This window comes from Nothoprocta perdicaria, unplaced genomic scaffold (assembly GCF_003342845.1).
Source record: "Nothoprocta perdicaria isolate Ctin4 unplaced genomic scaffold, notPer1 scaffold_100, whole genome shotgun sequence".
NCBI lineage: Eukaryota > Metazoa > Chordata > Aves > Tinamiformes > Tinamidae > Nothoprocta > Nothoprocta perdicaria.
Genome location: NW_020454095.1, coordinates 696,463 through 721,596, shown reverse-complemented (window position 1 = coordinate 721,596; position 25,134 = coordinate 696,463). Strand labels below are relative to the sequence as shown.

Below are 25,134 nucleotides of genomic sequence, written 5' to 3'. Positions count from 1 at the left end.
ATCACAAAAGCATAGAATAGCTTAGGTGGTAAGGGACCTCTGGAAACCATCTGGTCCAATGCCTCATGCAAAATGGGACCATCCCAGATCCAGCTGCTCAGGGCATCATCCAGGTAAGCCTCCCAGGGTTGGAGATGCCACAGCCTTTCTAGATACCTGTTCCAATATCCGACAGGTACCAGGACGAGAAGCCATCCCTACATCTAATTGGAATTTCCCTTGCTGCAGACTGTGTCTGTTGCCTCTCGCCTTATCAGTGTGAATTTCTGAGAAGAGTCTAGCTCTRTCTGCTCCATTCACTGCAGTTAAKTATTTGAAGTCAACTATAAGACCTTCTCTTAACTGTCTATTCTCAAGACTGAATAAATTCAGCTCCCAATCTCTCCTCAGATTCACTACTGATCAAAAATCCCCTAAGCTTGGTGGTCCAGCATTTTGCACTCATCTAAAATGCACTCATCCAGTCCACATCTAGCCAAATTGGCTACAAGGACCGTATGAGTACAGTCTTAAAGGCATTAAAAGTTTCATTTCATGTATAACTAACAGGATCGGTTAAGTTATCCCTCCTTCAAGCCTGAATGTTCCAGACTCTGTATACCTCCTAATACCTGCATTTATATCTTTCTCAAGCCATGTATATAGTATACCTGAGTGCAACACCTGCTGCCTCTGTTAGTTCCTCCCTAGACCAGATTCAGAAGGTGTTTAACTATGATTCTGAGGCAGAGGAAAACATGGACAGCTTCAACTTATCAGTGACTAACTTCTAAAGGACTGTAGGACTGGAAAATGAAGCAAGCATTTAATTTTCTGTAAGAATTGAGATGTGGTAGTATCAAACCCAGATAAGTTAAAAATAAATAAATAAATAAACAAACAGCTTAAGTGGAGATATGGGCTCTCCTAGTTGCTTTAAAGTCTCTCTGCAATGCAAATCTGCCACTCACTAATAACAATACTCCAGGCACAATGTCTGTCAATGTCTGTTCCTGAAACTTACTTTTGTTTCACTAAAATAACCAAGAACASGAAAACCTGGTTAGGACAGTGAGGTCCTTCCTTGTTCTCACCTCCTCTTCTGTAAATCTAGTTTTGTCACAGGGCCTTCTTACAGTGCTCCAACATTTCTTGTGCTGYCATTGTTTTTTTCCTACATTGCTTGATTCTGGTTTTAGAACCTCACCTCAGTTTTCACCATCTTACCATAAGCAGACAACTTCCTCCTCCAGTTCTGTATCTTGCCAAGACACCAACTGCCTTTGAAACAGGATGCCAAGAAAGAGACAAGTATATTCTTTACCTTAATCTAATTAACTAGCTTCAAAATTACAAACCCAGATTTTCTGTGTAATAAAATCCCAAGAATTTCAAAGTAAACCATCTCAATATGTATTTAGAGAAGTCTTATTTAGGGCAGTTCACTCTTTTTGTTCACAATTATTTTTTTTTCCACCCCGCTTTGTAGAGATGACTTCTCTTCTCCAGCCTCGAGAATGTAAAGTGACCAAGAAACCTGAAAAGAGCTATGGATTCTACCTGCGTATCGAAAAAGACACGGCAGGGCACCTCATCCGAAAYGTGGAGAAGGACAGTCCAGCTGAAAAGGCTGGCTTGAAGGATGGAGACAGAGTCCTCAGGGTTAATGGTGTGTTTGTAGACAAGGAGGAACATGCACAGGTACATCTCAGTTTAATTTGGGATCCACGCCAGTCCCTCATGGCCCACTAGTTTTATTTTCCATTTTTTAATGCCAGTGATAGCTAAGAAATCCAAAATGTGAGTTAACTGCTCTTGTTATCTCCCTGCATCCTGCATTATCCACCACAGGTATGAAATGTCTTTGATGCACCTTAGAAGTGCCCAAGTAGAGGGATGAGATACCAACAAGGGCTGGCAGTGCCCAAGATGATCTTGCAACCCCTTCAGGGGTGGGGGTTTCCGGGTCAATCACTCCAGGACCTGYTTGCTGTTTGATCCTGTCCACTACAGGTGGTGGAGATAATCAAGAAGAGTGGGAATTCTGTTGTATTCTTTGTTCTGGATGAAGCCTCCTACCAAAAGGCAAGAAAGGAGGGCGTGAACTTGGAAGAGTTGGGTCAAAAGGTGTCAACAGAACGGCTGCAGGAGCAGCAGTCCCCACCGCTCAAGGCCAACGGAGACGTCGCTGCAGCCCCACAACCCCGACTCTGCTACCTGGTGAAGGAAAGCAGTGGCTATGGGTTCTCCTTGAAAACCACCGAAGGTGAGAGTTTGGGCAGGACGGAATACGGTAAAGATACAACAGCAGGGACAGAGACAACACAGTTAACAGAGTGCCCTTGCTAACAGCAGGGAAGTGGAAGGAGGCAAGATGGGTTCAGCCCTCAAGTACCCATTTCCATGGAGCAGCTCCAGTTTTCTGAGGGCCATRTTTCTTATTTGGTGGAGAAAATAAATGCAGAAAACTGGATAAAAACCTTGTTATTTTCTGCTTGTTGTTTAAGAACACTTCTGCAGCTCCACTTCTTGCATACCACATATATACTCCAACTGCTGCATCCATAATACTTTGGGAAACAGCACACAAGTTTGTAAAGACAGCTGAAAAAACAGGGAAAAACAAGTATTTTTTTGATTTGCTGATTATTTCATTTAGAAAGCAAGAAATCTTTAACTCCTTCCACACATTTCTTTCCTCTACTGCTATTCAAATGCATATGGATATCTCCCAGARATCATCAATGCTAAGGAGGGTATTTCAGAGTTGAATACAGTTTTTAAGAGCAATTCTGGAAGCCTGCCAAACACAGGAAATTCTGAAACACATGAAAGGAGCAGCAAAAGGAGTTTCCCCACTTCAAAATGCTCCTCTTCCCATCCCCCCCAATCCTTGTCAGCTGTGTTAACATATCCCTTAAGCACTCTCAGGAGAGAAACAAACGATCATTTCAGCTGCAGATACTGGGAAAAATGCCTTTTCCCCCAATAGGGGTGATTTTTCCAGGACAGGATAAGGCACACAGGTGTGTGTCTATGCAGAAGGTTTGTGGTGTCACTGTATTCTGAGCATAGACAGAGATCCAGAGTCTCTAAGGACCCTGAAGGACTGAATTTCCTTAGCCATCAAAATCTAGGTGTATCGCATTGACTTACCCTGTACAATGAGTTTTCCCATCTTTTTCAGGACAGAAGGGCTTGTACATCGTAGAGATATCATCTCAAGGAGCAGCTGCAAAGGCTGGTGTTAAAAACAATGACCGCCTGATTGAAATAAATGGAAAAAACGTGGAAAACAACAAACATGAAGAAGTGGTGGAAAAGGTATTTGTACACCAAGTCCCCCTTCTGYTCTGGCCCACCTTCTCACACACAGGCACACATGGGAAAACTACTAGGGCTACTGATAGGCCAGGTCTGGCTGGTTTGAATACTTAAGTTTCTCCAAAGTCTCTGTGTATCATCAATTCTGCACAGTACCCTGCTACTATTGCTCTTTTGTCATGCAGCCTCTTGAACTGTCGCTGAAAGAATACTGCCTTCAAGACAGGCCATAAGTTAAATACTACAACTACACTGTTGTCAGGAATCCTRTTAAATAAATCACATGCTGTTCCTAGAGGTCCTCTAGATATATTCTTAATGGAAAGAAGGAAAGTCATCAAATGCGGCTTTCAGTGCAGGAAGAAGGGGGACTTTCCAGTTGATGCAGTTGGCTTGGAACAAGGAAGATTAATGTTTCCAAGCAGTAGTCTCTTCTTCTGGCTAAGAAATGCAAGATTAATGAAAATTATGTAAGTAACTTCACTACCTGGCCTCAGCTTCAAAGAGCATTGCTAGTGAGGCTTCAGCTTTCCCCACTACTGGCACTGTTARAATGCAGCTAGGGTTGAAAAGATTTCAAAGTATCCTGAGAGCAGCAGTAGACACTCCAGCACCAGAGCAACACTAGTCAATATATGCTAATAACTACAGAACTGGGCAACATCTGTGTTTTGTTGGGCTGCTGCAACATTGGCTGCAGAGTGATAGCAGATAAGGTGAGCATTAGGCTTGAAGCTTAGAAGCAGACACTAAAGAGACTGCAGAAAAAAAAAAAAGGAATCAGCTAAGAGTGACAAGAAGCTCGTGCTGCTGTGGTACTGCAGTGCCAAGTTATCCATTTGATAGTTGTTACTGTTACTCAGAAGGACAATACGGATGTCATGTTTATTTTGTGGAGCTCTAAACCTAGGGCAGAGCCAAGCACTACTTACTGATTACTCACTTGATTTTACTGGCACTGCATGACACCTTCGTGAGTGATAACTGTGCCTCTCTAGAGACCAGAAAACAGYAAGTAGTACAGGAAATTCCTTCAATCATATGGGGATGTGCCCAAGATCTAGGCATGCTCCAAGTTCCTGACTGAAATCAGTTCTTTAGTAGTCTGGCCTCGACCTTGTGGCTCATTTATCAACAGCACYTACACAGTTGTATATCAGTGCACTCGTTACTGAAATCATCTACGATTCCACTTGAAGGGACCACATATCTGAGACTGTAAATGTACTAATGCAGGTAAAGAAGTCTGGAAATCATGTTATGTTTCTACTTACCGATGAAGAAACCGACCAGTATTACAAAAGTCAAAAGATGGTACTAAGCAAAGAGAGTGCCAGCCTGAAATTGCTTCCCCTCAAGCCTAGACTCATCGAGCTCCAGAAAGGAACAAATGGATATGGCTTCTATCTACGAATGGAACAAAATACTGGTGGTAAGAACAAAGCCAACAGCAGCTGCTGTACAATTTCTTCCTGCACAGGTTTTGCAGACCTTATTCTCCATGCCTGGCTTCTTCCTGCTAATCTCTGAGAAATTATTCATAGCCCTGTTGCAAGCCAAGACTACATCAGGGAAAACGGTCTCGAAGTGGTGCAGCTTGGAAAGTTAGCCTTTATCATCAGGAACACTTAAAACTTCCCAACCRTACATACTCAAAAATTACTTTTTCCTCCCCTCCTTCTGACCTTAGATCATGTCATCAAGGATGTTGATTCTGGGGGCCCAGCAGCCAAAGCAGGTCTCAAAGACAACGATATCTTAGTGGCTGTCAACGGTGAACGAGTGGAGGCTCTGGACCATGGACAAGTAGTGGAAAAGATTAAGCAGTCACAGGAGAAAATAACACTCCTGGTAGTGGACAAGGAGACTGACACCATGTATAAACTGGTAAGAAAATGTAGGCTACTGATAAGAACTGATAATTAATCATTGACATATAAGTATCAATAAAATGGCCACTCTGCTCTGAGAGGGATTTCTTCAACTTGCAGGAAACGTCTGAAATATGTCCATATTTCAGCAACTCTCCTTGCATTTCTACCGCATGTCACTAAAYATCCCAAGTTTTTGGCCTGTTCCCAGTTTTCATACACAGTACTGAAACAATTCTAAATTTGAACACACTAAATATAAGTTTAAGGCAGCAAAACAAGAACTACGTAACTACTTACAAATGAAATGCACAACGAAACTCCTGTCTTACACAGATCAACACCAAAMTTTTTGCCTTTTAATTTCTGGCCAATATTAAGGCTTCCTCATTGCAGCATTATTCCAAGTCATAAGACTTCAAACAAAACATGTTTAACATGGAAGTCTAAAACAGATTTCATAAGTTAATATATTTATACAGATATATATATATGTAGACAAGCTTTTCCTTTTTATTGTTTTCTTTTCAGGCTCAAATTTCCCCTTCTTCATACTACCACAAAGTACAAGATCCATCTCCAGCTAAAACAGAGGAAAAAGTRGAATTGCACACTGAGCAAAAAGTGGACAAGCCAAGAACCTGCACGATGGTGAAAGGGCCTAATGGATTTGGCTTCAGTTTAAATCTGATTAAGAACAAACCTGGACTCTTCATCAGTGAGGTAATAACACAGAACAAGAAACAAGGGAAAGCTTGGACAGCCTCCTCGTTATCAGGCACTTAAAGCAAAAACAGAATAGTCAATCTGGCTTTAACAATTATATTGTAGGACCAGGTAAAAGATTAATTGAGAGAGAAAAAATGAGCACACCTCCTCCCTCCCCCCCCCCCAAAAAAAAAGTTTTTTGCTAAGTACTAAAGAATTTGTGAAACATATGAAATGTAGTATACTTCATGTTATGAGACATGGATCAGCAAATAATAAGAAAATTAGTTTTCCAACTGATCTCATGATTCCAGTATGTCACGTTTCTAAAATGAAAGCCATATCAACAACAAGAAGGATCTTAAGTCTGTATTTCACAGTTTCCATATTAATTACATCAAATCCGTCTGCCCGTCCCAATCCATTTCTTCCTGTCCAATGACGGAATCTCCCGTCTCCCATGTTGACTTTGCTATCTTGTAACAAAAGCAGTGAACACAAGATTCCAGATAACCRCTAGTTGCTAATGCACCTTCTCAAGTTTTGTGCTAATATCAGTTGGAACTTGCCTTGCAGGTGCAAAACAATGGGCCAGCTGACAGAGCTGGTCTGAAAGATAACGACTTTTTGGTGGAAGTGAATGGGGTGAATGTGATGGATGAACCCTATGAACAAGTGGTGAAAAGGGTGCAGGATAGCRCTGATGAAGTAACACTCCTGGTGTGCAGCAAAGATGCTTACGAACACTTCCAGCATCAGAAGAGTCACGTTACTGCAGCTACAACAGATCCAGTCTGCAACACTTTGGAGCCTCCTGCTTACATGGAAAATCCACCAGCAGAGCCAGAGAGAACCTCAGAAGAGCCAAGAGAAAGGGTGAGTAATAATATATTGACCAGGTTTTAAGGCTTCATTCTAGGAGATGGGAAAAGAACTTGYTTTCAGCTAATAATACAAACAAGGTAATTGTTAATTAAGATCGAAAATGGACAAGGCACTCCTCAAAGTGCTTAAGTACACCAAAGATCATGAAAGGCTTTGGGGGAAACTAAGTGAAATACTTCAAAAAAATGATTGCGTAGAAGGAACAACAATTGATAGGTTAAAACAAATGTTCTAATTTGAAGTATTTTGTTCATATTAAGTGGCCAGAAAGAATCTGAAGTCAGATTCTTGACCTTGAGATAAGTCAGAAGAGAAACATGTTTTTTCTCTTTTTTTCTCAAAACCAGTCATTTTGACCCCTTTTTTCCAACTTTTTTTTCCCTCCTGCAGAAGAGACAGGGAAGAAWAAGACTAATATTGTGCCTATTCATTTTTCATGATGACATGTGCAGAAGTCTAACCACAAGTTTTCTCAAAAGTTTCTTAGCCTCCAATTTGAGTTTTGCAGATCTGAAGTTAGTTCCTCTCGCGTGCAGATTCCGTAATTAAACAAAAACAAGAGGATCTTATCGTCCTATTTTTATGTCTATGGTAAACTTAAGAAAAAAAAAGCTACAGCAACAAAAATCGTATTTGCTGGCTCATTCTCTCATGCCAACAGGTATATGATTAGAACTGATCAAAGCAGCAGAAGTTCATAATCCTGTAGAGTACTGAGAATGTTTAACAAACTAAAAATAATCAGAATGTATTTGTTACTCCTCTGCAGGCAAGTTCATCCTCTTCTTCACAATCAAATGCCTCAGCGACAAGAGCAGACAGTGACAACAGCGATGACACTCAGCTGTGAGAGAAGGAACTATCCCCAAAACAACTAAGTCTCCCTTTACTTCATTCTTTTCTACTACACATCCCTGAACTAGGCTATTCCTAGGACCTGCAAGGGAGTACAATCTTTGCTGAAATTCAACTGTCTGAAATAAAAACTTCCATGTAACTGGTAGTCATTTAACGCACTGCAATTGTACCTCAGTGGCTTTCTGCCTTGTGAAGTGAGCWGTCACTTCTTTCCCTCAAGGCTTAAGTGACTAGAGGTATACAGTTAAACCTGCCGCCACAGAGAAAGGAACCACATTTCATAAATCCTTAAGTAGCTCAGCCTTTAAAAGACAAACTCAAACGCAGAGCACCTGATCTCTCCCCATCTTCCTGGAGAGGCAGTTCTCCTAATCAAAGTTCATGCGCTCAAGCTCTGTGGTGACTTCTGTTCTGTATTTATTGCAGTGCAACTGCTGTGACACGTCACAGGCCAATGTACTCTGTGCATYCCATCACACTCCATTACTTACACTATGGAAGTTTTTTTGTCCCTGTCCCCACCAAGCCTCACACTAATTTCATAACTGACAACTCACAACCTTCAAGCGCTGTACTCTCTCCTCTGCATACAGCCGTGGATCACAGTAGTAACAACCATGTATGTAATTCAGTCGTGCTTTGCCTCACTCCAAGCCAACCACGTCTTCAACGCGACACAAACGGCTCTGTAACACTGCTGCTGTATGCTCTGCCTCCTTGCTGTACACCAAAGCCAATGCTGAAATAAATCATTGAGAGTGGCCACTTCTCTTCCCCAGGTCTTACCCTTACCTCTTATGATTTATGTTCCAGAACAACTTTAAAACAAACAAACAAGCAAACAAATAAAACAGGCAGAGTGGCTATGGGAAGCTACAAGTTCAAGTCATASGAGTAAAATTTACTTTGATGCCTTGAATTAAGTCAAATGGAGATACAGGCTACTGTTGAAGAACACACAGGTTGTGGGGAATACTAATTTATTTACTCCATAAAGTAAGCAAGGAATAGTTGCGATTTCTCTGACTTCACACTGAGCAGTAATTCAAGGCCTTAATTCCATTTATACAGGGAAAGGGAAGTTGAGAGTCAACAAAAAAAGCCTAAGCTCCAGTTCTTACTGACACTAGATACTAGTGATGCACATTTCCCTTCAACTTCTTTTTATTTCCTTCTTGCCAGGCAGCAAATCCCAGCTATTTTATAGCTCACTTCCAGACAAACCGTTGGGGTAGACACAAAATAATGATGCTCATATTACAAAAAGCTTATTTAATTCCACAGATTTAAGCATTCAACAGTAGAATCACCACCCTCTGAATTCCAATTATGATTTGCTTTTCAAAAGGAAATCACATTTACTGAGTGCCTGCTATAAAGATGTTCTTCTAAACGCAGAGCTTTCCCCTCAGACAACCTACTACGCACGTTCCAATCCACCAAGATTCTGCTGCACCAAGGACTGGTGTCCTCCTTTGGTGTCAAACTCTCTGCCATTCAACACCTGCATCCCTTTTCCTTCGAGTTGTGGCACCTCAACAAGGTGAGCCACGGAGCCTGCTGAAGTTCAAGTGTGGTAGTTCAGAGCCAGCCCCACTGCTGGAAAACACACAACTGCGGTGGCTCTTGCCAAGTTCTGCAGCCCACAGGAGCTGCAGGAGTCCAGCAGGAAGGATGGGAGAGCAGTGGGTGACTGCAGTCCTTGTTTAGAGAGCCATGTGCTTCTCTGGGGCTTGTTTGTGGGCCAAGTAGAGGAAGAGGATGCTGGAGAGGGCACTAACTAGGAATATCACATCAAACCAGCGATGATAGAAGTTGAACTGGAGCTCTCCCAGGACTTCTGTGATGATAGTGCGGTACTCTAGGGGCATACTCATCCGGATCAGGAGCACTGATGAGACAAAGTACATCCCCTGCAAATTAAAAACCAGAAGATAACACTTGTTTCACATTTGGCTCAGGGGGATAAGAAGGGTTAGTGTACAAAGACTTATCTGCATGCGCACATGCACACAAATACATGTGACCATGGTCTTGGGTACCCACCATTATCTGTGCTAAGAGCAGAACAATAACATTGGAGGACTTGCTGCTGGAGATGGCATAGAAGAACTACAAGGAAAAAAWAATGAAAAAATGTTCTGAAAATAAGCAGTCAGAGGAGCTCAATGTGCCCTAGGAGAGCATGAAAGGAACATGTCTGTCAGTAATTTTGATTGAAGATAAGCATATATATCAATATCTATGTATCAACATATACAAAAAATTATTAAGCTTAGGTACCAAAAGACAGGTCAACACATAATGATTGGTATGCATCTCTTGGCATTTGATGCTTTTCCAGATCTACATAAAGAACCAGTTGTTGAAATGAGGCAATCTAAATGCTTCCAATCATTCTCTCATCAACTTTCCTAAAATGCCCTGACTACAGCATCGTTTTGTCTGTTTGCTTACATTTAACATCCCATCTAACATTCACTACTACAACTCTCCCCAGCAATACCGCAGTAGAGAGTAAGTGGTAAAAATTCAGTGCAGAAGATAATTTCTTCCTTTCCTCCCTCTGCAAGAGTCTACATTCATATATTTAAATATATAAATACATATATACATACACACTGCAAGTTTGCATGATATTTGCCTTGTTTAAAGCTAAAAACCTCAAACAGCTCTCCCAGGCTACAATGAAACAAAAGTYCTGGCTAAACATACCTTTGTAAGTGTGATTAACAAGCCTCTGATAGAGGTGACAATGATTATTCCAACAAGGATAAAGGAAATGTGCTGAGACCAGAATTTGACCTGTATCAACAAGAAGAATACAGTTAAATCTCTAGGGCCAGCCTCATTTAACCACATTGTATAGCTGATAGTTCTTCGAAGTCTTTGTATTGATTACTGTATAGATATCCATTGTAGGCAGGCTTACATTACAAGCTTTAAAAATATTAGTAACTACTTTAAACATACATGAGAAAAACATTCATTTATATAGATCACGTTCACAGAAATATAGCTAAAAAAAAGAGCAAATAAACATTTGTGTGCATAGGCAAAGTTAATTACTCTGTAGATAAAGATACTAAAACAGGCAAGTTCACTAATGTGTTCCCTCATGCCCAAAACAAATAGATCATTGCTTCTTTGGCCTGATCGAATTACTCTTTCAACATATTAGCAATATAAAAGCAAAGTTCACAATGCATTTTCTCTTCCTCCGCAATCCAAGGCGGATTCTTAAAGCTCTACCTGTCCGTCACAGTCTGGGATATGCTCTTATTTAGATAAGACAGAAATTTCTGAAAAGCACATAGGAATTAGTAAATTCTCACATCAAACTGGATTCCCAGGTAATTCACAGTGATCTCAATCCCTCTTGTGACCGGATCAGTCTTCCCAACACGGTCAAACACAATATTGATGGTTGCCTATAAGACAGATTTACATGAACCAGAAGTATAGATCACTTCCAAGACACACACATCACCTAGGCTTTGTTTCAATACAGAAGAGGTTTTTTTTTTTGGTAATCTAGGATATTTAAAATGCACACAAAGAAGATGCTTGCTTAAGGCTCTACACAGAAAGCGAGATGCAGAGATTTATGCCACCCAAACATGTTTTAGTCAGAATTTCCAGATGCAGAAATTTAAGGAAGCTTTAACAGTTTCCGTAGATGCAGTGCAGGAGCAGCATTGTCTAAGCAAGATGTGACATCTACGTGTGTCCACACAGAACAGACATTTACATACCATGAAGATTTTCCAGACACAATAGATGGAGAAAAAATAACCCAAAAAATTGAAGTATTTTCCCTGGAAAGTTTTGGAGTACTCAATTCTCTCCTGGAGATAAAAGAGTGGTAGGGGAGAAATACAACACACACACACACACACACACACACACACACACACACACACAAATAATGTATTATTTCCAGGTTAATCCAAAGCACAAAATCACACATTTCAAAGATACATCATTAATGGTAATCTCAACTTTATCCTTCTGCAGTTCTTTTAATTCTGAACAGCCTTAAGGGCATGGGGCTTGCCCCCAGGGCACATATGCACTGAAGGACACAGCCACCCAGATTCCCAGGTTAAAAAACAGACCCTCGCTCCACTGCATCATTACATTTCGGTGCTGCCTGCTGAGCAGCTCGACAACGTCCTGTCACAAACAGCCCCAGCCAAACCACGCTGGCCTCTAAAGCCTGTGCGGGCAGTGACTCTGCTCGGTACCTTTGTGGCGTGTAGGTCAGCGGTTTCCAGAAAAAGCTGCCGACTCAGCTCTTCCAGGGCATCCACCTCTTGCTGAATAAGGGACAGATCTGGCAAACCAGCACAGTCAAAGCCRCAACGCGTCACAAGTTCTTAATGACAAACGCAACACCCCGTCCTCCCCGCACAGGGCCACCTTTGGTGGCTTGATCCTTTTTCTGATCCAGTTTTGGCGCTTTTCACTTATACAGAGAAATCTTGAGCATATGCATATTCCACAGTACTCTATTTTAAGAACACAGGCAACACAGTCTTTATACAGTGTCACTCATCAAGCTCCTTATTCCTCTGTCCGAGGAACACATTGCAGAATGCAACCCCAGCCCTCGAAGAGTAACTGCTCTGCTTTTATCAGGGCCCCTTGTTGCTGGTATGCATCATGTGTCGCTCTCACACCATCTTCACAACTTAAACTGCCAGTAACTACGCCAAGAGATCACTGATTGTTATGAAGAACCTAGACAAATAACCAAATTTGGGATTTAATGGCTAGTGAGAAAGARGGAGGGGAAGAAGAGTCCTCAGCCTTAAACACGCAAGCTGCACAATTTAGGTGGTCTGAGAGCAGCTGTTCATAGGGAACAGTAACATACAGAAATACAGACTTTCTTCTATCACRGAATCCTTCTACCCCATTCACATGGGCAGAACAAGGTCTGTTCACTGTTCGCATGCACTTTTTTGAGCTATAGGACAAGGGGTCAAGCTCCAACATGGGAATAATTTAGCTGGTCTACAAGCTGCTTCCCTTCTTCAGGCTTTCCAACACAGCCAGAAAGCAACTGGTAGCCAGGGAAATTGTTCCCACAACTCAGCCAATGCTGCTGTCTTGCTTAAGTATCCCACTGCCTACTCCTCCTGGAAAGGTGTATTTCACGTTTGCACCAAAACATACATGCAGGCCACACAACTACAGGCCACATCAGAATAGGAAACTCTCCCCCTTCAATCACGTGACGGGATAGTCCTTTTCATTACACCACACCAGGTGTTTCCTTACAGCACATCTCTCCTGCAACCTGCTGCCCTCTTCCACTACGGTCATGCGAAAGCACAGGGAAGGGCCGTGGCACACGATCCCTGCGAGACTCCCAGAGCTCTGTGTCCAGCCCCCAGGCAAGGGTGAAGACAGCAGCAGCGTGCTGCAAGGCTGACTGCCTCTGAGGCACTGCAACCCGCTGCTCAGGCTGCTCAAACGCAGATGCCTGGTAACTGACCTCCCTAACGCGCGTCCATTCAGCCCGGAGCAGGCTGGGGCCGCCTCCCAAGGCGGGTGCCAGCCTGCAGGTGAAGGATACTTTCACTGCCTGCAGCGGAGGCTGTCACACTTTTTATCATTCCCCAGAAGCCAGTGGGTTTGTTGTGCACTTCTCCTCTTTGGAACATCGTTCTGTGAGCCACTGCTATCCTGAAAGAACAGAAAACACATTTTTTTTTTAAACGAATAAAATATTTATTTTACTAACAAACAAGCCCCCTTCCTTTAAAGACACTGTTAAACTAACTACATTACAAACAGACACCCTGCTCCCCCCTGCTTTTTTTTCCCAAGCACTAATCTTGCTTCACAACATTGTCCCGACTAGCCCTGGCGCACAGCCCAGATCTAGCCAAGCAAGCTACCAGACACTTCAGCCAGATCCTTCCTAAAACACCCATCCAGAATCGTCTAAAGGGTGTTAAATGCAATTGAAAACAAATATTCACACAGCTTTCTCGAGCATCTCATGAGTCATTCCCCTTCCCTCCAACACGAGACTTGGCTGTCCCAGCTCAGGAGGCTCCTCATGCCCCTCGCCCCCTCGAACACCTCTCTGTGGCTGCACTACCTGCACTGCCTGACCCGCTGCCTGCGCTCGGTGCCCAGCCCTCACAGGGGGACCTAACTGATCTGTGAGAGGACAGAGGCCCCAGGGGCGTCAGGCGACACCAACCCGAGGCCCAGCACTCGCTGCAGAGCAGCGGCAGCGGCGCTGTCCTTCCCGCTCTCATCCCCGCGAGCTCCAGGCCTCGCTACCTCGCGCTCCTCCCCGCTGCAATCTGCAAACCAGGCTCCTCAGCGGAAAACCAGCCAGGCATTGTCAAGGCAAGCCACAATTTGCCTCTGTTCAGAGCCTTTTCCTGTAGCTGCAGCCAATACTGATACATTTGGCACTCCACCCTCCTCAAGGTTGTTGATAAGCAGCGCAATAATAATTAAGACAGCAAGAGAAGCACCCTTGAGGCACCCCACACAGCACACGTCAGAGCACACATGCCCACAGATTAGGAACAGCAGGCTTCTTCTTAAAGTGATTTAATTCTTCCTGATAGCTGCCAAAAAAAAAAAAACCCAAGAACTGCATTTTTGCCCTTGCTTCCTTCACACTACCTGATCTACACACTCCATCGCAAGCGATCCACAGCACTGCAGGAAAATGCAGCTATGTCAAGGTGAAGTCCAAGGTTATATGTAGTCTAGGATACCAAGGCAAACCTTTTCTCCTAAGAAGTGAGGGGGATATCTACACTCACATGTAGCTAGGACCTCATAGAAGGGATTCTACAGCAAAACTACATACTTTGCTCGTGCATCTCTCTCTCACATGAGCTGAGTTGACCCTATTTATATAAAAAACAAAATAAAGCAGTGGTGTCACAGAATACAGGGCTTTCAAACTTGAGCCTTAGTCGTCCAGTGTCGGCAAAGGTGAGTATAAAGAACCTGTCAACTTTAAAGGCGAATTTTCATAAGGCCTTAAGTGAATTCAGTCACAAAGTAGAGCACATATCACAGCTAACTCATGTGCAGAAGGTATCAGGGAAAACAATTTTCAACCACTATCTCCTACTGACAATAAATCAGCATGAACAAAGGTTTCTATGAGAAAAACATCAAGATCCGCAAAGAAATAAAAAGGTTTAYACTCTATTACCTTCCAATCCTCATGTGCTTTGAGTCGAGTTATCATCAGCAGTACGGAAAAGGTGGCCAACTAGAAGCTGACAATTTATAGAACCTTAGTGTTTACCCTGCACAATAAAATACTGGTGCTCCCACTTGTCCTGCCAGATAATTTGCATTGCATCTGGACTGATACAAATCTAACCTCTTAAGCTCTGCTCTATATGAGCAAATAGTCCAACTAACCAAGCCATTGCTCCTTATCAGAGCACAAAGAGGACAAAATCCACAAAATTTGAGCTTCTACTATTTCTTGCACATTTTCTGATACTACATATGCCCCAGGTGTGAGCCCCAAAGACTCTTGCTTCTATCCTAGTAAGATCCTCCAGAGGCAGTGTCCAAAACCTGTGCAACCAGAAGCAGCAAAACAAAATAACTTCACAATTCCAAAGCCAATATTTCTGTATGTTGATGATATTATATTAAACCTCCCTGCTTAAATAAATGCTCTCACTATTTATCAACTTATGCCTCACCACAAATAATGAATCAACATTTGATGATCACTTAACACACTCATGTTTCAAAGCAGAAGAAAAAAAAGATTTGCTATAATGGCAAGTAGTTCATTTGCTAGCACTSATAACAGACACAGAAGCTGGAGACTTATTCAGCAAGGTTAGACTACCTAAAGGCTCTCTTGTAGCATATTAAAAGCTCCTATTAAAACACCACTGTGACAAAATAACATTCTGGACTTTACTGCGAGAATTCAGTGTCAGACAGACAAACCTTTGCAGCAACTGTGGCAAYTGCACTTATTCAGTACAACTGGTGTGAAATATGTAATTTGTAACATAACACAAAAATCCTTTCAATGTAAATGCAGTAACACTCTTCCCAAGGGTAGYTTTTTTGCTTAGGGTACATGGGATAAACTAAACCAACAACTGCAGAGCTTTCATGGCAATGGATGTGCACTGCACTACATTCACACTAGGAATGTTTTCCAATTCTTGCAAAACTTAACTAATATAAAACTTGCAATGAGCAAGGACGGAAGTGTTTCCATGCCAGCTCACTGTCCTGCTTCATTACGTATGAACCAGCTGCTGTACTGACACAGCCAGTGAGAGAGGTAACCGGTAGTTTAAGGAAGGAATATTCATTTGGAGAGAATGGGAATTCATTTTACTGACAGGTCAGTCAAGYTGACTCCGAGTCTTGGAAGCCTCACCAGTGCCACTGCAGTACTGGGTGCTACTTAGGGCACACTGTTGGGGGGGGAGTTGTGTACCAGATCATGAAAAACTGTCCAAAAAAATGTCACAGCTCTAACCCAGTTCAGCTACCTGCTTCACTGGAATATGTTGACCTCACAGCTAAAAGTCTTGATAACTCCCAGACCACTTTAAACCCTATTGACTCCAGGCCTAAAAATAAATCATTTCATGCTACTACTGCCTTCTTACCTCTTTTTCTTGCTAACAATCATGTCCATAGTTTGAAGGAGGCGGCGCTCCAAAGCCAGAATATCGGCATCCGTCACATTCCTGCAAAGTGAAGATACCCTGTTAGGGCTGCTATCCCGCTTCAGGGGAAAACGGCAAATGCCCATTAAACAAAGAGGAAAAGAGGTGCATATATGAGAAGGACACTTGTCCACAATTAAGTAATTTAGCATGTAGGCAGACCTACAGTAAGAGTCTGCACACTGGGAGCATGCGGAAAAGAAATTCACCATCAAAGAAACTGAAGAAGTAGATTAATAGCTAGCAGAAAGGTGGACAAAATATTTCATGAGGCTGCACTTACCTAAGAAAGTAAGACATATAAGTATATGGGCAGTTGACAGCGCCAAATCCTGATAGCAAAGCCATGAGTGTCACCCCGATCACTCCCACGCGGCTGATGAGCTGTTCTATAGACAGGATTCCTGAGAGGAAAAACACAGCGTCAGTAGCCAGTTGCTCCCTTTGGTCAGCTCCACACTCAGGTGCCTTCGCAGAGCAGCAAACTCATGCAGGTGCTAAGGAAGGTGAGTGCCTTCCCACTCCAGTGGCTACAAGCAACTAGAAGTCAGTACTGGCAAGGGCTACAAAAAAAAAGAAGTATTGCCTGTTTTCTGTGGGAAATGCCTCCCACAGAACGCATGCCAGCAGGCTTCAAAACAGGGATGGGAAATTCAAGATAAGTTGAAGAGAAATTTGGAGGAGGTTAGCACTTGCCTTCCACTTCTAAGATTAGTGATTGGACTTTGCTGAGGAAGGCATATGGACCACCTATCAGCTACCAACCTACTATACTAGCTTATCTTTCATAAAGCCACTTCTGCAATGACCAGAAACTTGTTTGTTACCCAGCAAGTTACTCCAGGCAAACTGGCCCAAAGCTTTTTGGGCCTTAGATGGGAAGCTCAGTGCCCCTGACGATTAGGAGTGACCTCTCCGGACCAGATTCAACCACTGCTCATAGGACAACAGTGTTATAATGGCAAGGGAAGTTTTTGCTGCTCCCAGATGTTCAATTCATTTGGAGATGAACACAGGCTTTTGGGGTACCGCACGAAAGCATCAAGTGAACTATAAAAACATACATTCACATAACAGTTGCCCAAACACCAAGCCTACGCCGTCACCAGTTCCAAGGACTGAGGTCACACATACCCCTCCCAGCCATTTAAGCAGCCCATCTTCTCAGGGCGCAGTGCCATATGCTATGGAACACCTCTCATGTTTTAGGGAGCTAGTTATGGAGCAGCTGCCACACGCAGCACATTTGTAGCTTAAATGACTGCAAAGTTGAGATGGCCAAGCGCCAAGCTGCATTTCATGCTTCAGAGGAGAGGAATAAATGATGAAAACAAGGCAAAAGGGCTTCACAAAGGGAGGCTGAGACACCCAGTCATGTGCAGCTGCAGAGAGATTTGCACCAGCTACAGAATGTGCTACAATACACTGGCCTTTTGCCCCCCATACGGCCAGAGAGCAGCAGTTAAAACAGAGGTGCCTTCAAAATGACACTTCATTCCACTGTTTAAAGCAATGCTCCCCAATAACACTCACAACATCCCTACACAAGAAATGACATGAAAGTCATTTCTTTTCAAAGTCAGGCACAAGAAATGAATGTTTTATAAGCTCAGATGAAGGGTAGGGGTTTTACTTGGCAACTAGCAACTATCTGAGTAGTATCTGATTCCCTTCTCCCCACTCAGGGCTCTCAAGCTCAGGTGCACAAAGCCCTGCTAACACATTGCAGTCAGCGGAGCCTTGACCTGGCGCGTGCATTTCCCAGCTGYCGTACCACCCCACAGCACCCTCAAAGCAGATTCTCAGAGATCTTCAGCAAGTTACCAACATAGATATTTTCATAGATATTTTCAACAATCTAAGTAAAAACTGAACTGGCAAAGTGAATTTCCCCAGCTGAGAACAAGGCACAATTCTGCAGTACATCAGATAAGGGCAACATAAGTTACACAGGAAACACAGGTGACACATAGTTCAATTCTACAGTATTATAAAACACATCGAGTCCCAAAGGACTCAGTGCAGTTATGTACATGCTACCAATCTCTGCTGGATCCAAACTAATCCAGGTCCATACGAGTATCCTTTCCCTATAAACACTCTAGTGTCCAAGAGGGCAATGCAGAGATACCCAAGCCAATTTTATTTATGAATGGCTTGAGTCCAGCAGTACTTATCAACTGCAGCTGTACCGCACACCTGTATTGCTCCTGGACTCTGGAAGTGTCTGAAACTAACCCAAGTTAACAAGCACTGCCAGACACATTGTTGCCTCTCTGTTTTACCCCGGCACATTTTCTCAGCTGTACAAAAATCTACAGTTAGCTGATACAATTTTGATTGCAAAAGAAGGTAAGAATTTGATAGACAGAAATTGACAACGAAATGTCAATTCTCTTCTTATGCAAGTCTGCTATAGCCTTCAAGAAGCAATGTGTAGTGAGTAAAAACGGTGAACAACTTTTCATCACAAAACATCATATATTTTTATGACTACCCTTAATCTCCACCAGAAATATGTTCTGCTCTCATACCCTAGGTTCACTGACTTCCTTCAAGTTTTCCTGTGGTATGGGAAAAGAACTAACCCAAGTAATTTGTGGATATCCAGTCATTTCTGTCTGCCTGACAACTCTGGTTTCTAGATTTTTCACAGCAGACCCAGTTGCAAACAAACAGCTGCTTTCCAAAATCCCAACTGTAGGGCTGGGAAAACAGCACAAAGGTAACAGCAAGATAATACAATCTACTTTCAGAAGGAAATGAAACTCACCATGTTTTGGGCTGAGTATAGGAAATGGATCCCCCAATTTCCAGAAGAAATACATGAATGTCAGCCACAGGACACAAGCAAAAAGCAGTTTCTGTCTGTGCACTGATGGAGAGAAGAAAAGTATTTTAAAGAAGTTCTTCCTTCAGAGTTCCCTTCAAGGTAGACAAATCACCACGTTTGCTCCAAGGCTGCTGTGAGTACAGGTGATCAAAACAGATGCCCCCCAACTGAGCTCACTTCTTACAGAACTCACTGTTTGATACACATCACCTTTTATTAAGGTATAACGCAGAGCTACCCAACCTTGAGATAGGCAAGGGCTTTTCCCCAAGGCAGTACAAAGGGCTGCACTATGAAGAGGGAGTTGCTCTCCTGCATCTTTCTTGGGCAACCCTGAACATGACGGGGAAATTTCATCTTGTCAAAACTAAACATTTAGTACGCTCTATCTCAACATCTCTTCATATAAAGGAGAGAGGAGCATCAGTAACTCAAAGGTAAGTGAGCATTAGCATACAGAAGAGGCCTTATCCAGACAGCAATCAGCAAAACAGCACGGGCAGTTTAGTGAGCTTCTCTGACTGTCTCTTCTGTCCCTTGGCCAAGGGCTCCAAGGTTTGCCTGCAAGCTTAAGAATCCAAGGACCAAGTTCCAATAACATTACTCAAAAGCATCCATATTTCTCAAAACCAAGAAAAGTAACATCCACTAATATCAGGTAGAGTATTTCCTAACTGCTCAAGTAACAGTTAAAGCATTAAGTTTTAGGAGTTGTGTAGTCAGAACAAATCAGAGAYAAATAGGATAGATGGTAGATACAGAAACGATGAAAAACATCCCTTAAAAAAGTTCCTTTTCCTTTTTATGCATAACGTTAGCAGTCCCCTGAATAAAGTAAGTACTCACATAATCTGATGTTGCTCACAACAAAGTAGCCAATGTAGAAAGGTACCATGAAGACCAAGATGAGCAGAATGACAAAAAGATTGAGCTTCCAGTGAAAATATCGAGAGCTAAAACAAAGTAAAAATACTACTCAGCATACAACGAAAATTCAACAAATTTCTCTTAAAGGTAATCACATCTTAGTGCAACACTTCCAATTACATCACACATTTGACAACACTGGTCTCACATCAGCATACAAAATATTAGGGATTTTTGTTTTGTTTTTAAATATGATACAGAGCTCAAGAATGTGTTGACTACCCAGAAAAAGCCATAGCAGACTATTTTATAAAACGCTCTATTTTCTAGTCATTAATGTTGGCTCTAATACATGACACATGATGTACTGTTCAACTAGATGAACAGTAAATCAAAATCAGTGATCAACAATAATTTATTTGGAATTTAGTTGCTGAGTCAGAAGAATTCAATTCAAATCAAAAAGACAAAAAGAATTTAAGCACTTCCAAATCAACATGTTTTATTTCCAAGTGAATTATATCAAGTGTATGCTCTTGCATTACATAACAAGAGTTTAAATATCCATATATATGAAAGCATAAGCATCAAAACATTCCAAAATTTTGAAATATTAGTCAACACTCCTCTGATCAAAACAGACTGACCAAATTCAAAGCTTAACATCTGSGTTGAATTCATTTTTTCAGTTGGCTTTAATGTTAAGCTGGCTTCTTAATTTAAAATAAATAAATAAATAAATGAATGAATAAAAGTTCCATCCACAACCCCAATACATATCCTGTTTACGCCTTCGAAAAAAACAAAAACAAAACAAAAAATAAACAAAAAAAAMCCCACAAACTTCTGAGGATCCCTATCACTTCTCCCTAGGTAAGTTAGAGATAGACATCATTGATGTCCTGCCCTGTAGTAAAAAGTACAAAGACATTCTCCTCAGCGATCTCTCTGGCTGCAAGCTCTACAGGTTAGTAACACACTGTCTGAACTAACATTACCTTTTATCAGTTTTTAACTTCTTCTCTTTCAATTCCTTTGACTGCTCTCTTATTCCAGTATGACGAGAGAAGATAAATAGGAAATCCAGCCAACCTCTGCATGTTTCTGTTCTATCTTCTCTTTCCTACTGATTTCTGAAGTAGACAGTTTTTAACATCCTCTTTATAATAAAAACCCTCACCCCACGTCAAGGGAGAATGTGCCTTTGATTCACAAATGCTGTATTATTATACAAGTACAGTTTTTACTCCACAATTACCTTCACATCTTATTCTCTGCTTTGACCACTACAGAAAAACTAGTGCTTGTAGTCCTTAACATCCTAAAAGTGCTCTTCAGCATGATCAAAAGCTTAACAAAACTCCCATAAGCGAAACCATCTTTTCATTTCATAAATGGGGAAAGTCAAAGGCTAAAGCCTCGGCCTAAGGCCCTGGGCAGATGCATGGAAAATCAGAAGCTTCTGGCTTCCAGTCTCATGTTTTGTTCCATAAACGCAGCCTGCTGCTCCGGTGTCACCACTGAGACACTGCCGATTCTCCCCACACAATTTCCACGCCCAGCGATTAACCTCTCTTCTTTTGGAGGCTGGGCTGAAGCTGCTGCAGAACACGCGGCAGGTTCGTCCTCTGCTGAGCTCGCGCACTCACCTGCTATTCAGCACTCCCAAAATCTCGAAGATTATGAGTTCAAACATAGTACAAGAGAAGGCAAAAGTCACGGAGAAGATCACCTGCACAACATACTGCCGCACCTGCAGGGGAGTAAACAAGCCAGAGACATTGGTCACTTCTGTTCAAAGAACAGCGCCCAGATAAGCCCCAGCTAAAGACCACAAGCCACTAGGTAGAGCAGCAAACAGTTGGGTCTCTTGCTTAAAGCCAYAAAATGGGAATAAACCAAGAGACCGTGAGAAACCACAAGGCAAACTCCTAAGTTGCTCAGCATGCCACTGACTGCAGCTATCATCACCTGTAACACAGGCCTCACGCAGAAGGCCTGTCAAGCATGCAGCACGGGACGGCAACCCGGCTGACCAGGACCTGCTGCTAACACAGCTCTGCAGTCCTTGCCGCAGAGTCAGAAACACGGTCGAAAATGGAACATCGAAGAAAACCAAATTCGGTTTCCACTTAAGTTATCTCTGGCCTAGACTATCTTCCCTCACATCCCTTTTGATGTAAGGGAACAGGGCACTTCTATCCCATCTGATTCCCACAAACAATTCAGCCAGAATAAACACACTTCTCCGAGTTTAAACATAACCATTATTTTGTCTCAGAAATTTTAGAGCTATATAAGGCAAGTTTATACAAGCAAAAGGAAATCACAATATCCTATTATCCCTCTCCTTCTCCACCTGATTTTTATTTAACAGTAGTCGACAGAGCAACTTTCACCAGAGCCCCAGAAAACAAGTCTCCCAAGTATCTAGTAGTCTTTTAAGTGTAAACATAAGAGGAAATTAAAAAGAAAACTGTAAAGACAAAGAGAAACAGTTAACAGAGCTTAAAGAAAATAAAATGTCCAGAAGCATTTTTAAAATACTGCAATAATTAGAGTAATCTTTAAGATAAGAAATTGTGGTGCAAGGCCCCTTCTCACCTCATAATCCTTGAAGAGTTGGCGCATGAAGAACAGCCATCCAAATCCAAAGAAGAGCACCTGCAGAAAAGATGGAGCAGTTAGCATTTGTATCCAGCAACCTGCAAAATATAAAGCTGCTTTACTACTGACTGTACATGAAAGAAACGGAATAGAGATGGGCCAAAGTATCAAACCGCCACAGAAGTTTAAACTTGTCATCATAMTATGAAGAGAAGAATATATATTTAAATATTTAAGTGTAGTGGACATGGAAAATTTCTGGACCTACCAAAGATCCAAACAAGAGATTCTATTTCTATATTATCAAGTCGCTAATATGTAGGGAAAAAAAGAGCTTATTCTTTTACAGGAAACACAGAAAAAAAGGAATAAAAAACACTTGGATGTCCCCAGTGCAAACACCTTCTAGGGATGTGCAGATGTTAAAAAAATATGGTATTTMCTTAAGACTAGAGGTGCATTTGATTTTTCCAGAGATGTCTAAATACTCAGCCTGGTTACATTCTGACATAACTTTTTACACTGAAATTGCTTTTCATCAATGGTTTGAACAAAAAAACAATTGATCAAAATTTCCGGTTACCCATCTACAGCTAGAAAAAGGTCCTTTGGTTGCCAAGCCTTCGAAAGAGAGTTACYAGTATAATACTGAAGAAGAGGTGTAATATATAAAGGAATGTAAGCAAAGAGAATTCAGAAGTGATCTTAAGGATATATATTTATGTACGTATATATGTATGTATGTGTTTTATARGTTGCTTTGATGTATTGTATTTCGAAAGATACAGAACAGTGTTTCTATCCAGAGCACACGGAAAATACCAGAGCACCGTGGCCCAAATATGGGAGTCACTATGGGCGATTCCACCATGCGTGACCAGTAACTGTGGATCTCAGCAGTGCCAGAGGTGACAGAAGACAATCTACAGAGCAGGAACATCTGGAAGCCTAGGGAAGGAAGAACAAACATGTTTCCTGGAAAGCAGAACTGGAGTCTGAATGAAGGCTAGTGATGGATTACAGACAGCAGAACTTGGTCAAGGAGAACTTTAGACTTTAGAGGTCGAGGAGAACTAAGACTTTAAGAGATAGCAAAAGATAAAGATAGGACATTCCATAAACGTCCTCTCTACTGGTCATAAGTCACAGAAGTATGATAGGCAAGTGATATTTACATAAAATAAATTCAAAACTATCAGTTGGAAGGAGGAAAAAGGAGAGCACCTTTTCAAAAGTAATTTAAAAAAAAAAAAAAAGGTGAAGAAAGACACTATGATAGAACCACGTACATTAACAACACAGAAAATTACACATGAATATTAGAGCTTCATTCTATTAGGGGCTGTACAAAAGCATGGAAAGAAATTGTGTTGAGAGATCACACCCTAAGACACAGCAGGTGAATGTGACACRTTCATGAAAAAAAATAGCAGTGTTTGACAATTATATGCAGCAGTTTATAGATCCAACTTGATACTTCTGAAGGTGACTGGAAGATGAAAAGCTGCCACCACAAACAAAAGAAAAGCAATTAGAGAAGTTAGATCCTGTAACGCAAAGCAAACATCGGGAAAGCTTTTGGTCCGGAAGAACCATTACCAGGATCAAAGCCGCACTCAAACTGAACAGCTGAGCACAAAATAGCAYGTTAGAACCAAAACCCAAATCTTTAACAATTAAAAGGAAACTGCATCTCTAAGAAACATCCAAAAGATCTCCTGAAAACCTCAAGAAAACTGCAGAAGAGTGCAAGCTGCAGTCTGTACAAGACACGAAAACCCAGTTAGGCAGGGAAAGGCCACGTTTCCACATCCCAGGTGGGGAAAGGCCACATTTCCTCCTCCTGGGTTACACAGCCCAGCTTTCACACCAGCTCTCAAGCTTATCAGATCCCTCTGGGATCCAGTTCAGCTCACCAACTGGCAGAAAAATAACTTGTGGAGACTGCACAAGAAAGGGAGCAGGACCATGCCATACAGAGCATGAAGAGCAGGCCTGAGGAGAGCAGGCCTGAGGAGAGCGGCACCTTCCCCCCTTGGCCACAACGAAGAGCGGGACCCCCTCAGATGCCCGAGGGCCATGTGGGAAGCAWGGGCCTTCAGACGCYGCTTAATGGGRCAGCCAGGAGGTGCGGRAGGCCAGGACAAACACGGTAACGTRGTAATGAAGAAGGAGAGAGTGTTTCCACTCACAGAAAAACAGTCGTTTTCAAGGGTGCTGGGACCACAACCCCCTTTGTCTGAAACGGTATGGGCTGGATAACACAAGCAGGGATTTAGCTCTAACTGCGCGTGCCTAAAGCCAAGGGCAGCCGCAGGGCAGCTCGGAGGGGCGGCAGGRGGCAGCAGGCAGGAGGCGGGGGCCTTTCCGAGCCGCGGGCTCGCAGCGGGCACCGCGGCCCAAACACCGCGCTCCTCACACCGGCCCCGGGAGCCGCGGCCCCGGCCCCGGCCCGGCCGCCTCGCGCGCATGCGCAGGCCCCGCCCGGGGCCCGGAG

The 25,134-nt window shown here is 42.5% G+C and overlaps 2 protein-coding genes across 7 annotated transcripts in view; one reads left to right on the top strand and one right to left on the bottom strand.

The window, feature by feature from the left end:
* Positions 1-1,397: 1,397 nt before the first annotated feature.
* Positions 1,398-7,682, top strand: PDZK1 (PDZ domain containing 1). The gene is made up of 8 exons (XM_026040412.1): positions 1,398-1,680; positions 1,993-2,245; positions 3,167-3,303; positions 4,540-4,735; positions 4,994-5,190; positions 5,706-5,897; positions 6,459-6,758; positions 7,537-7,682. The coding sequence occupies exons 1-8, from the start codon at positions 1,471-1,473 to the stop codon at positions 7,615-7,617; spliced, it is 1,566 nt and encodes a 521-aa protein (XP_025896197.1). The 5' UTR covers positions 1,398-1,470; the 3' UTR covers positions 7,618-7,682.
* A 1,087-nt stretch (positions 7,683-8,769) lies between these two features.
* Positions 8,770-25,134, bottom strand: part of GPR89B (G protein-coupled receptor 89B) — a 16,512-nt gene continuing 147 nt past the window's right edge. Inside the window, exons 2-15 of one of the 6 annotated variants that reach the window (XM_026040392.1) lie at positions 23,460-23,585; positions 22,635-22,694; positions 21,680-21,783; positions 20,010-20,116; positions 19,104-19,205; positions 16,614-16,734; positions 16,271-16,351; positions 13,210-13,319; positions 11,873-11,961; positions 11,381-11,473; positions 10,961-11,056; positions 10,341-10,430; positions 9,672-9,737; positions 8,770-9,538 (exon numbers count right to left, since the gene is read on the bottom strand). In XM_026040392.1, the coding sequence (XP_025896177.1) occupies positions 9,332-9,538; positions 9,672-9,737; positions 10,341-10,430; positions 10,961-11,056; positions 11,381-11,473; positions 11,873-11,961; positions 13,210-13,319; positions 16,271-16,351; positions 16,614-16,734; positions 19,104-19,205; positions 20,010-20,116; positions 21,680-21,783; positions 22,635-22,661 (1,293 nt within the window). In that variant the 5' untranslated portion in view covers positions 22,662-22,694; positions 23,460-23,585 and the 3' untranslated portion in view covers positions 8,770-9,331. Of the gene's footprint in view, positions 9,539-9,671; positions 9,738-10,340; positions 10,431-10,960; positions 11,057-11,380; positions 11,474-11,872; positions 11,962-13,209; positions 13,320-16,270; positions 16,352-16,613; positions 16,735-19,103; positions 19,206-20,009; positions 20,117-21,679; positions 21,784-22,634; positions 23,141-23,459; positions 23,674-24,363; positions 24,380-24,829; positions 24,920-25,134 lie in introns of those variants that run through there. The other 5 variants (XM_026040376.1, XM_026040401.1, XM_026040383.1 and 2 more) reach the window with 5 other exon arrangements.